At 40.7% G+C, this 14184-nt stretch overlaps 1 protein-coding gene across 1 annotated transcript in view; it reads right to left on the bottom strand.

The window, feature by feature from the left end:
- LOC128663759 (complement C3) overlaps positions 1–14184 on the bottom strand; it is a 285067-nt gene that overhangs the window by 115342 nt on the left and 155541 nt on the right. The window contains exon 21 of the mRNA XM_053718244.1: positions 989–1201. Coding sequence (XP_053574219.1) covers positions 989–1201 — 213 coding nt within the window. The remainder of the gene's footprint in view (positions 1–988; positions 1202–14184) is intronic.

Here is a 14184-nt window from a genome sequence, read left to right as displayed (position 1 = left end):
CCTCTTAACAATTTTCTGTGGCATAGGGCCCCATCCATCTCTCTGCCATTCCTAACATTTTTGTAGTGTAGGGAACTTCACATCTCCCTCCTCTCTCATCCACTGGGCCACCCACCTGCCTTCTTTCTTCCCTCCCACCACTCCCACTCAGCACCAATGGGTGATCGCCAATTAGGCTTCATATGCCTTTTGCCCCCTGGTTGCGGCTTCAGCTGTCTAAGCTGAAAGCACAAACTGCAACATGTGCCTCTATCCCAGATGTAGGTACTACGTCAACACAGTACGCTGCATAGTGTGACCCAGTACTTATGTTGGTGCAAGAGGTTAAAAGAACATGAAACCCCAAAATTTTCTTTCATGATTCAGATAGAGCATACAGTTTAAACAGTTTCCTAATTTGCTTCTGTTATCTAACTTGCTTTATTCCTTTATTGAAAATCAAACCACGGTATGCTCAGAAGCTGGGAGATAGCTGCTGATTGGTTGCTGAACATATATAATCATTGCCTTAAAGGGACATGACACCCAATTTTTTTTTTTCATGATTTAGAAAGAGCGTGCAATTTTAATCAACTTTCTATTATCTAATTTGCTTTATTCTCTTGATATTCTTTGCTGAAAAGCATATCTAGATAGGCTCGGGAGCTTCTGATTGGTGGCTACACATAGATGCATTGAGTGATTTGCTCACCCATGTGCATTGCTATTTCTTCTAAGCAAATTAGATAATATAAGTAAATTGGAATGTTGTTTAAAATTGTATTCTCTATCTGAATCATGAAAGAAAAATTGGGGTTTTAGTGTCCCTTTAATGTGTTCAGCGAGCTCCCAGTAGTGCATTGCTGCTTCTTCAACGTTGGATACCAAGACAATGAAGCAAATTTGATTATAGAAGTGAATTGCAAAGTTGTTTAAAATTGCAAGATCTATCTGAACCAGAAAAAAACACTGTTTTAAATATATTTTTTTATTAAGATTTGTTACTCACCACGATCCTTAGCTTCTTTATCACTCCATCAGTGTACACATGACTTTTGACTGATGCCTTCACTTCTATTTGTACTTCCCCAGTCACCAGAGGTACAATGATGAAAGGAACCACAATACTATCACCTCCATTTATTTCCACCTGTTGGCGGTAATTATTTCCTTTTGTTGCTGAGCTGCAGAACTGCTCATTATAAATGAGATCTAGTCGCACCTATACAGAGAAACATTAAAGGATAACAAGGCATAAGAAAACCTGAAAATTAAATTACAGGGACACAAAAGTAATTTTTCTTCATGAAATATAAATTAATGGCTTTTAAAATATATACTTTTTTTAAAAAAAAACAATGTTCTTGTACTGAGGATATATTTTTTGTTCCAAGGCTTGTCACTATCCACCAATAAAGCAGAGGCAGTTTGTCTTATCAGCCAGTGCGCAACCTGGTACAATGTACTGGGCAGTACAGCGTCAAGAACTCCTAATTAAATGGAATGGGCAAACCACGCAAAACACATATAAGGGAACATTTAAGTGTAATATATGGTATTTTTTTCTCTGTATCCTTTACTGAGCAAGTAACTAGATAAGTTCACCAGAATTGCTTGTGCAAAGTTAAATGCAGACAGCGAATCATGTCCGCTCGACATTTAGTAAATCTACCCCTATGTGTTGCTGCAGGTTATTGTCATTTTTATGAAAATCACCTGCATCTTCCAGGAGCATAAGAAAGAGGACAATTTTTGAATACATTTGTGACATATATTCTACCATTTTTAAATTTTCCACTCAAAAAAATATCAGACAGCTTCGATTGTTTAATGTTAGCTATGCTTAAAATGGGAATTTCCTGTGTTTCTAGAACCGAAGACAACATGTTGTTATTCTACACAAAAAGCCCAGACTACGGAGGATGACAATGCCCCACACTGCAGTTTCCTTCCTGATCACCATGCTGGACTCAGGACTCCAATGACATAAAAGTTTGTGGCTGGGGGTTATGGCTTTGAAAGCCCATATCTGAGGGGAGTCTGCCCTTTTAAATGAGGATTTGCATGCCTCTGTATGATGCAGCTGATATCTATAAACAGCAATTACCTGCAGCAGGACATAAAGAGCAGTTTACCCAGAGGGGGAGGGGTGGTACTAATGAAGCCTCTACCTCCCCACTGTTTGTGCTAGAGGTACAAGCAACCCTTCATTTAAATAGACAGGCTCCCCTGGTGGGTCGGAGGAATACTACAGAGCCCCTATCTTCCCCTGTGATTTAATTAGAAAGGTATGTGTGAGGATTCCACTCCGTGTTTTGCATCTCTATTTCCATTTCCACATCACATGATTTTACCTTTCCCTTTACTTAAGGGATCACCTGACATTAAACAGGTGCTTAGTTATTGCAGATAGTACTGTTTCACAGTTTGTTTGTTTGTTTGTTCCTGCTACTTGGAAATTAAGCCTTCATTTCAGACTCCTTTCTTGATCCCTCCTAATTGGATTCATTGCACTTCTGCTACCTGTTTGCAAACGGACATCATTGCTTTGCAAAATTACAAGCTTCATTTATTTCTACTGAAGTACTGTACTAAACCTGTCAGCCTGCTTGGAGTTCAAACTGTGTGCATTCCCTGCTGCATTACACAGACAAGCCTGGGAGACTACCTTTGTAAAGTAAGGACTATTTATCTGTTTTAAGCTCACATTACATCTTGAGCTTAACAGCACAGAGTTCTTTGCTTAAATAGAATCTGCTTTCCAGTTAACTGCATATATATACAGCCATAACATCTAATGCTCTACTCTGCTTATACAAACTTTGTGCTCCTTTCAACTTACTTGCTTATTCACAAGACCTGCTCCGGTGTGCTATTTAAAGAGACAGTACAACTAGAAACATCAAGCTGCTCTCTCACTTCATTTTTGCACAAACAACCACTCCTGCATAATCTCTCAATTTATTGCAGGCAGGTATATAAAGGAAGTTTAGTGTTGCTTATTAGTGACCATAAAATACTTTTATAATTACTTGCAATTCTACACTGATTCCTATCTGTGAGGCAATAACAGATCTGAGAACTCAGTGTGCTTTGATTTGCTGTGCTTGCATTAACAGCAACTTACCTAAGTTTATTATATTTCACCTCAGACTGCTTGGTCTATGCTGTCATAATAGCCCAATTGTCTTGGTGATACAAATATACTTTTTTTCCATCTGCAGTTGTGATCCTCCCAAGAGTTGAAACCTAAGTTTTCTCAAGAGTTTTACAGAATAACTAAGCCTATTGATTATGGATCCAGCAGATCTCCCAAATATTGTTTATAACCTGTCACAACGGCTGGATGAGCTCAGCCAGGGTCTGAGAGAATTAAAAGTCAAAAATGAAACACTAAGGAAAGTTATAAAGGATACAGTTACCAGCAAACCAGCTGCTGTGCAGGCTAAAACTGAAACTGTTATAGCACCTCCAGATTTGTTTAATGGAGATAGACATTCATATCGGCAATTTAGGAATGCCTGTGTTCTCACCTTCAATTTGAAGCCTATCACTTATCCCAACGATAACACCAAAGTGTTAACAATGATCAGTTATTTAAGTGGTGAACCCAGCATATGGGCGGATACCTTGTTTGAGTCCTACAGCCCAATACTCTTCTCTCTACAGTCCTTCCTAACTGTCATGGATGAGTTATATACGGATTCTAACCTTCAACATACTGCTGATAATAAACTACGGAAGTTAAGACAAGGCAATCGACTGGTTGAGACCTACATCACTGAGTTTAAACAGCATGCAATCAACTCCCAATGGAATGCAGCTGCCCTGAAAAGTCAATTCAGATTAGGTATCTCTGACCAGGTTAAAGATGAACTCGCTCGTACTGATCTCCCTGATTCCCTGGAAACCTTTATGATATTGGTCATGCAAATCAATAGACGACTAAGAGAGAGAAAGTCGGAACGACATTATGCTGATTCCCCTTATAAGAAACCTATCCAACCAATCCAGGCTACCCATCATGCCCATTCATCCACCAGTAGCCCAGAGGCTATGGAAATAGGTTTTATCCGTGGCCCTCTCTCCTCAGAAGAAAGATTTAGACGTAAATCTAAGGGCCTCTGTATGTATTGCAGTTCTGCTGTCCACTCTCTACGAGATTGTCCTATTCGCAAGAACAAAAACCGTAAGTCATCTCCAAATTTGACTTCTTTAATTGTGCTCAACAAACCTATTCACTGCATTCTACCCCTCTTTACAGTGGGACTGCAAGCAACTGAAGAAAGAGGCCATAATTGATACAGGCGCACTGGATAACTATATAGATACATCTATTGTTACACTTAATAAAATTCCTCTCATTAAAAAACTGACTCCAGTTTTTATTTGTGTAGTGGGCGGCTCTGACATTTCCTCTGGACCTATCACACACCACACTGTTCCCATTTTAGTAACCACTCTTAATTCACATCAAGAATATATTAGTTTCGATGTTATCACCTCACCACTCTTTCCTATAGTCCTTGGCCTGCAATGGCTTCGTTTACATGAACCGACTATCACCTGGAGTTCATTGGACATCACTTTCAATTCTGATTATTGCCAACAAACCTGTTTTCATTCGACTACTTTATTACACTTGACTGAAGAACCCATGATTCCTCAGGTTTACAAAAAGTTTACAGAAGTATTCAGTAAAAAGGAGGCAGAGACCTTACCACCCCATCGTTCCTACAATTGCCCTATTGACCTAAAACCTGGCACCACACCTCCTTTTGGCCATTTATATCCTCTCTGTCAACCAGAGTTGAACCACCTTAAAACTTACCTCGATGAAAATTTAAAAAAAGGTTTTATTCGTCCTTCTGTCTCACCAGCAGCTGCTGGTTTTTTCTTTGTTAGAAACAAAGTTAACTCACTTCGACCCATCATAGATTTCAGGGAGTTAAACAAAATAATAATAAAAAATTGCTACCCTCTACCCCTCATCCCCGAACTCATCGAGCGTTTTCAACATGCAAAGATCTTCACTAAACTTGATCTAAGAGGGGCTTACAATCTAGTCCGTATAAGAAAGGGTGACGAGTGGCTGACCGCATTTCGAACCCGATACGGCCTCTTTGAGTATTTGGTGATGCCTTTTGGACTCACCAACGCTCCAGCCACCTTCCAGTACTTCGTGAATGATGTCTTCCACGACCTGCTTGACATCTGTGTCGTCGTGTATTTGGATGACATCCTTATATACTCAAACACCATGGAAAATCACGTGAAACATGTCAGCTGGGTACTCTCAAGACTCCAAGTTCACAGATTGTACGCAAAATTAGAAAAGTGTGTGTTTCACACCACACAAATAGACTTCCTTGGATATACCATTGGACCTAAGGGTATTCAAATGCAAGAAAACAAGGTCGAATCTGTCAGAAATTGGCCACAACCTACTAATAGAAAGGAGCTACAACGGTTCCTCGGCTTCAGTAACTATTACCGCAAATTCATTAGAAATTTATCTCAGAAAATAAAACCTCTCTAAAGACTTACCAGCACTTGCATACCTTTTCGTTGGGACACCTCAGCTAATGAAGCTTTTAACATTCTCAAAAGTTCATTTACCTCTGCACCTATTCTACAGTTTCCAGACACTTCCCTTCAGTTCGTGCTTGAGGTTGACTCATCAGACTATGCCCTAGGAGCCATTCTTTCACAAAGGAAAAGTCTCACACAACCGCTTCATCCGGTCGCCTTTTATTCCAAATTACTTTCTCCAACTGAAATAAATTACTCCATCGGAGAAAAAGAACTACCTAACTATTAAACGAGCATTTGACACTTGGAGGCATCTCTTGGAAGGCACGGTACAACCAATAATGATCTACACTGACCATCGTATCCTGGAATTCCTTTAGAAGAACAAAACACTCTCCAGCAGACAGGTGAGATGGAGTCTGTACTTCAGTACATTTAACTTCCTGATCATATACAGACCCGGTTCTAAAAACGGCAAAGCCGACGCACTCTCCAGGAGAGATCTCAGACCACTGAATATCCAAGAAACCACTTCAATAATACCTGCGGATAAATTCCTAGGTTTGATGCCCACATTCAAGTTACAACTCCAAACTTCTCTACAATCTGATAAACTGATTCCCCACCATGCTCTTTCACTCAAAAATGATCTTTACTATCATGACTCCAAATTATATATCCCAGAAGTTCTCAGAAATGAGGTAATCAAACAACATCATGATCCTCCATTACTGGGTCACCCCGGCATTAAAAGGACTATGGATTTACTGGCAAGAAATTATTGGTGGCCAAACCTGGTTGATTCAGTCCATGATTACATTCAAAACTGCATGATATGCATCACTTCTGAGAGGGACAAGAACAAACCCTATGGTCACCTCATACCGTTGGATATCCCTGAAATACCTTGGGTCCATATAGGATTGGATTTCATTGTCGAACTTCCTTTGAGTTCTGGATACAACACCATTCTGGTTGTCACAGATATCCTCACCAAAATGGCTCTGTTCATCCCGTACCATAAGAGTCCCACTTCTAGTGAAACCGTTCTGCTTTTCCTGAATTCTGTTGTACGCTTCTATGGGATTCCTCATATCATAACAGACCGGGGTGTCCAGTTCACTTAAAAATTTTGGAAGTCCCTCTCTCAACATCTACAGATAGATCATCGTTTGAGTACAGCTTTTCATCCTCAGACCAACAGCCAGACTGAACGTCTAAACCAATGGCTAGAGCAGTACATCCACTGCTACTGTTCCTACCAGCAAACAGAGTGGGCCTAATATTTTTACTTGGCAGAATTCGCATACAACAATAGCAAACATAGTTCAACCAATCTCTCCCCGTTTTTTGCTAACTATGCCTATCCTCCAACTTTCTCTATACAAGACACACTGGTTCCTAAATCTCCTTCAGTAGACGATCTATTACAAAAAATCGCTGAGAACTTCCACTTCTTATGTCAAAACATCCAAAATACACAAGCTACTCAAAAGAAATATTACGATCTTCGTAGAAGACCGTCTCCAGAATATGCTGTGGGTGATAAAGTCTGGTTCTCAACGAAGAACATTAAAATACCTGTTCCTAGCAAAAAATTAGCCGGATTATTTATAGGTCCGTTTGCCATCACGCTGTTACTTTGGATCTTCCATCTTCGTTACCCATTCATTCCACTTTCCATGTCTCCCTGCTAAAACCTGCCAGTTCTTCAACAACGAAGACTATACTCCCTCCACAGCCGGTACCTCTTGATAATGACTCCCTTGAGGTTCTGGACCTTCTGGACCCTAGAATATGCAATGGCCAGTTACAATATCTAGTCAGGTGGAAGGGCTACTCGCCAGATGAGGATAGTTGGGAAGCTTATACTCATATCAACGCCCCTAGGCTGCTTTCTCGTTTCCACAGACGTTACCCACACAGAGCAAAGCATCAAGCCGAGGACCGGCTTCCTTGAAGGGGGGCTTATGTGAGGATTCCACTCCGTGTTTTGCATCTCTCCTTCCATTTCCCCATCACATGGTTTTATCTTTCCCTTTACTTAAGGGATTACCTGACATTAAACAGGTGCTTAGTTATTGCAGATAGTACTGTTTCACAGTTTGTTTGTTCCTGCTACTTGGAAATTAAGCCTTCATTTCAGACTCCTTTCTTGATCCCTCCTAATTGGATTCATTGCACTTCTGCTACCTGTTTGCAAACGGACATTATTGCTTTGCAAAATTACAAGCTTCATTTATTTCTACTGAAGTACTGAACTAATCCAGTCAGCCTGCTTGGAGTTCAAACTGTGTGCATTCCCTGCTGCATTACACAGACAAGCCTGGGAGACTACCTTTGTAAAGTAAGGACTATTTATCTGTTTTAAGCTCACATTACATCTTGAGCTTAACAGCACAGAGTGCTTTGCTTAAATAGAATCTGCTTTCCAGTTAACTGCATATATATATACAGCCATAACATCTAAAGCTCCACTCTGCTTATACAAACTTTGTGCTCCTTTCAACTTACTTGCTTATTCACAAGACCTGCTCCGGTGTGCTATTTAAAGAGACCGTACAACTAGAAATATCAAGCTGCCCTCTCACTTCTTTTTTGCACAAACAACCACTCCTGCATAATCTCTCAATTTATTGCAGGCAGGTATATAAAGGAAGTTTAGTGTTGCTTATTAGTGACCATAAAAGACTTTTATAATTACTTGCAATTCTACACTGATTCCTATCTGTGAGGCAATAACAGATCTGAGAACTCTGTGTGCTTTGATTTGCTGTGCTTGCATTAACAGCAACTTACCTAAGTTTATTATATTTCACCTCAGACTGCTAGGTCTATGCTGTCATAATAGCCCAATTGTCTTGGTGATACAAAACATAATTTATGCTTACCTGATAAATTAATTTCTCTTGTAGTGTATCCAGCCCACAGATCATCCATTACTTGTGGGATATTCGCCTTCCCAACAGGAAGTTGCAAGAGGATCACCCACAGCAGAGCTGCTATATAGCTCCTCCCCTAACTGTCATATCCAGTCATTCGACCGAAAACAAACAGAGAAAGGAGAAACCATAGGGTGCAGTGGTGACTGTAGTTTAATTAAAATTTAGACCTGCCTTAAAAGGACAGGGCGGGCCGTGGACTGGATACACTACAAGAGAAATAAATTTATCAGGTAAGCATAAATTATGTTTTCTCTTGTTAAGTGTATCCAGTCCACGGATCATCCATTACTTGTGGGATACCAATACCAAGCTAAAGTACACGGATGATGGGAGGGACAAGGCAGGATTAAGCGGAAGGAACCACTGCACGAAGAACCTTTCTCCCAAAAACAGCCTCCGAAGAAGCAAAAGTATCAAATTTGTAAAATTTTGAAAGAGTGTGAAGCGAAGACCAAGTCGCAGCCTTGCAAATCTGTTCAACAGAGGCCTCATTTTTGAAGGCCCATGTGGAAGCCACAGCTCTAGTAGAATGAGCTGTAATCCTTTCAGGGAGCTGCTGTCCAGCAGTCTCATAGACTAGGCGTATTACACTCCGAAGCCAAAAGGACAGAGAGGTTGCCGAAGCTTTTTGACCTCTCCTCTGTCCAGAGTAAACGACAAACAGGGAAGATGTTTGACGAAAATCCTTAGTAGCTTGTAAGTAAAACTTCAAGGCACGGACTACGTCCAGATTATGTAAAAGACATTCCTTCTTTGAAGAAGGATTAGGACACAATGATGGAACAACAATCTCTTGATTGATATTCTTGTTAGAAACCACCTTAGGTAAAAACCCAGGTTTGGTACGCAGAACTACCTTATCTGCATGAAAAATCAGATAAGGAGAATCACATTGTAAGGCAGATAGCTCAGAGACTCTCCGAGCCGAGGAAATAGCCATCAAAAACAGAACTTTCCAAGATAAAAGTTTAATATCAATGGAATGAAGGGGTTCAAACGGAACTCCTTGAAGAACTTTAAGAACCAAGTTTAAGCTCCACGGAGGACCAACAGGTTTAAACACAGGCTTAATTCTAACCAAAGCCTGGCAAAATGCCTGAACGTCTGGAACCTCTGCCAGACGCTTGTGCAAAAGAAAAGACAGAGCAGAAATCTGTCCCTTTAAGGAACTAGCTGATAATCCTTTGTCCAAGCCCTCTTGGAGAAAAGACAATATTCTAGGAATCCTAACCTTACTCCATGAGTAATTCTTGGATTCACACCAATAAGTATATTTACTCCATATATTGTCTGCATACCAAGTCCTGCGTGGCCACGCAGGTGCTATCAGAATCACAGATGCTCTCTCCTGTTTGATTTTAACAATCAGTCGAGGGAGCAGAGGAAACGGTGGAAACACATAAGCCAGGTTGAAGAACCAAGGCGCTGCTAGAGCATCTATCAGCATCGCTTCTGGGTCCCTGGACCTGGATCCGTAACAAGGGAACTTGGCGTTCTGGCGAGACGCCATGAGATCCAACTCTGGTTTGCCCCAACAATGAATCAATTGAGCAAACACCTCCGGATGGAGTTCCCACTCCCCCGGATGGAAAGTCTGACGACTTAGAAAATCCGCCTCCCAGTTCTCCACGCCTGGGATATGGATTGCTGACAGGTGGCAAGAGTGGGACTCTGCCCAGCAAATTATTTTTGAGACTTCTAACATCGCTAGGGAACTCCTGGTTCCCCCTTGATGGTTGATGTAAGCTACAGTCGTGATGTTGTCCGACTGAAATCTGATGAACCTCAGTGTTGCTAACTGAGGCCAAGCCAGAAGAGCATTGAATATCGCTCTTAACTGCAGAATATTTATTGGAAGAAGATTCTCCTCCTGAGTCCATGATCCCTGTGCCTTCAGGGAGTTCCAGACTGCACCCCAACCTAGAAGGCTGGCATCTGTTGTTACAATTGTCCAATCTGGCCTGCGAAAGGTCATAACCTTGGACAGGTGGACCCGAGACAACCACCAGAGAAGAGAATCTCTGGTCTCTTGATCCAGATTTAGCAGAGGGGACAAATCTGTGTAATCCCCATTCCACTGACTCAGCATGCATTATTTCAGCGGTCTGAGATGTAGGTGCGCAAATGGCACTATGTCCATTGCCGCTATCATTAAGTCAAATGAACAATGGCATCAGAAACAAATGAGTTAGCTAGCTTAAGTGTTCTAAGCTTGTCAATAATTTCAGTCAATGGAGCTGTATGGATGGCCTCTTCCAGGGCCTCAAACCAGAATGCCGCTGCAGCCGTGACAGGCGCTATGCATGCAAGGGGCTGTAAAATAAAACCTTGTTGAATAAACATTTTCTTTAGGTAACCCTCCAATTTTTTATCCATTGGATCTGAAAAAGCACAACTGTCCTCAACCGGGATAGTGGTACGCTTTGCTAAAGTAGAAACTGCTCCCTCCACCTTAGGGACCGTCTGCCATAAGTCCCGTGTAGTGGCGTCTATTGGAAACATTTTTCTAAATATAGGAGGTGGGGAAAAAGGCACACCCGGTCTATCCCACTCCTTTTAGGTATAGGAAAAACATCAGTACACACCGGCACCGCATAGTATTTATCCAGCCTACACAATTTCTCTGGTACTGCAACTGTGTTACAGTCATTCAGAGCAGCTAATACCTCCCCAAGCAATACACGGAGGTTCTCAAGCTTAAATTTAAAATTAGAAATCTCTGAATCAGGTTTCCCCGAACCAGAGACGTCACCCACAGACTGAAGCTCTCCGTCCTCATGATCTGCATATTGTGACGCAGTATCAGACATGGCCCTTACAGCATCTGCGCGCTCTGTATTTCTCCTAACCCCAGAGCAATCGCGCTTGCCTCTTAATTCAGGCAACCTGGATAATACCTCTGACAGGGTATTATTCATGATTGCAGCCATGTCCTGCAAGGTAATCGCTATGGGCGTTCATGATGCAATTGGCGCCATATTAGCGTGCATCCCCTGAGCGGGAGGCAAAGGGTCTGACACGTGGGGAGAGTTAGTCGGCATAACTTCCCCCTCGTCAGAATCTTCTGATGATATTTCTTTTATAGTTAAAGACTGATCTTTACTGTTTAAGGTGAAATCAATACATTTAGTACACATTCTCCTATGGGGCTCCACCATGGCTTTCAAACATAATGAAAGTTGTTTCCTCTGTTTCCTCTGTGTCAGACATGTTTAAACAGACTAGCAATGAGACTAGCAAGCTTGGAAAACACTTTAAACAAGTTTACAAGCAATATAAAAAAAAACGTTACCGCACCTTTAAGAAACACAATTTTTTTTTTTTTTTTTTTAAAATAGTCACAACAACTGCCACAGCTCTACTGTGGCTTGTTACCTCCCTCAAAAACGACTTTGAAGCCTTTTGAGCCCTCCAGAGATATCCTGGATCATGCAGGAAGAAGCTCGATGTCTGTGTCTAATTTTTGCTGCACAAAAAACCCCTCCCACTCATATTACAACAGTGGAAAGTCAGGAAACTGTTACTAGGCAGAATTCAAGCCAGCCATGTGGAAAAAAACTAGGCCCCAATAAGTTTTATCACCAAACATATATAAAAACGATTAAACATGCCAGCAAACGTTTTATATTACATTTTTATATGAGTATGTATCTCTATTAATAAGCCTGATACCAGTAGCTCTCACTGCATTTAAGGCTTTACTTACATTAGTTCAGTATTAGCAGCATTTTCTAGCAAATTCCATCCCTAGAAATATATTAACTGCACATACCTTATTGCAGGATAACCTGCACGCCATTCCCTCTCTGAAGTTACCTCACTCCTCAGAATATGTGAGAACAGCCATGGATCTTAGTTACTTCTGCTAAGATCATAGAAAACGCAGGCAGATTCTTCTTCTAAATACTGCCTGAGATAAACAGTACACTCCGGTACCATTTAAAAATAACAAACTTTTGATTGAAGAATAAACTAAGTATAAAACACCACACTCCTCTTACAACCTCCATCTTGATTGAGGCTTGCAATAGAATGACTGGATATGACAGTTAGGGGAGGAGCTATATAGCAGCTCTGCTGTGGGTGATCCTCTTGCAACTTCCTGTTGGGAAGGAGAATATCCCACAAGTAATGGATGATCCGTGGACTGGATACACTTAACAAGAGAAATATACTTTTTTTCCATCTGCAGTTGTGATCCTCCCAAGAGTTGAAACCTAAGTTTTCTAAAGAGTTTTACAGTATGAGATCCCTCATTTGAAAGAGGGAATTCCCCTCTTTTAAAGGAGAGGATGCACCCCTCTATTTTTCAGGTGATTGCCAAGGTAATAGTGATCCCCAGCTCTATGTACACTCCTGTGCAATGTTTGAAAGGGGGGCCCTTATAGAGCCCATATCCTGCCAAAAGCAAAGAGGTTTAAGATACTTCAATATGAAAAATGGAAACTCCCTTGTTCCAATGTGAGATATCATACACCTGTCATTAGAATGTGATTGTAATAAAAAGGGCAATCATCTAGCTAATGTATTTACTGTTGGAAGGGCAGTGTCTGCAAAGGAGCCCATACAACACAATACCATAGAGGTGCCTTTTACTTTGCTCTGGCCAATAAAAGAGCCCTGGCATCCCAAAATAAGCAATACAATGGGGAAAGTGACCCCTCATTTGAAAAAAGAGGCCCCCTCTTTCAAAGAAGAGGCACATGCCAATGTGGCTATCATCTGATCACCATGGGAAAAGTGGTCACCTGACAGCCATAGGCATATGGAACAACATCAGGGGGTTTGCTCCCACAATAAAAAGGCAAACACGAGACCCTTTATTTGAAAGCAGCAATCATTTTATTTCAAATAAATGGTCCTCTGTCATTCCAGCTGCATGCTGAATGCCATAAAAAGGACAAATGCCTCTCAGCATTTACTTTATTTTGGTGGTTTCGAATAGAGACCTTTATTCCTTCCCACCACAGAAATAACACAATTTTTAAATGAGCGAAGTCCACAATTTAAATAAGTAGTTTCATGTCATTACAGCTATAAAGTGATTGTCTTAGTACTAAGAATCACGAGGATGTAACCACTAGCCTTGTTGTGTGGTGTAGTTGATGTAAGGCTCATAGATCCATGTTACCCTGAACTAATATAACATTAGTAATCAAAGAATGGGAGTATCAGTGAATTTAAAATAGATTCTAATACGTGATACAATCACAGTGGAGGGGGCGCACAAATTTAAAATAGATTTTACATTTTAAAATTCTATATAGGATGATTGTTGGTACTTTATTTATTTTCAAAAATATGTTTTGCCACACTGAGTAAGTATAGACAGGAATAGCAATAATATATTTAAAGGAACACGAAACCCAAAAAAAATTATTTCATGATTCAGATAGAGAATAAAATTTTAAACAACTTTCTAATTTACTTCTATTATCTAATTTGTTTCATTCTCTTGGTATCATTTGTTGAAGGAGCAGCAATGCATTAGTGGTTTCTAACTGAACACATGGGTGAGCCAATGACAATCAGCATATATATATGCAGCCACCAATCAGCAGCTAGAACCTAGATTCTTTGGTGCTCCTTGGGGTACCTAGATACATTTTTCAGCAAAGGATAACAAGAGAAGGAAGAAAATTAAATAATAATAGTAAATTGGAAAGTTGATTAAAATTTTATTCTTTGGGGCCGATTTATCAAGCTCCATATAGCGCTTGAAGCCCCT

Source organism: Bombina bombina, chromosome 6 (assembly GCF_027579735.1).
Source record: "Bombina bombina isolate aBomBom1 chromosome 6, aBomBom1.pri, whole genome shotgun sequence".
NCBI lineage: Eukaryota > Metazoa > Chordata > Amphibia > Anura > Bombinatoridae > Bombina > Bombina bombina.
Note: the sequence above shows the minus strand (reverse complement) of the source record. Positions and strands in the feature narration are given on the sequence as shown.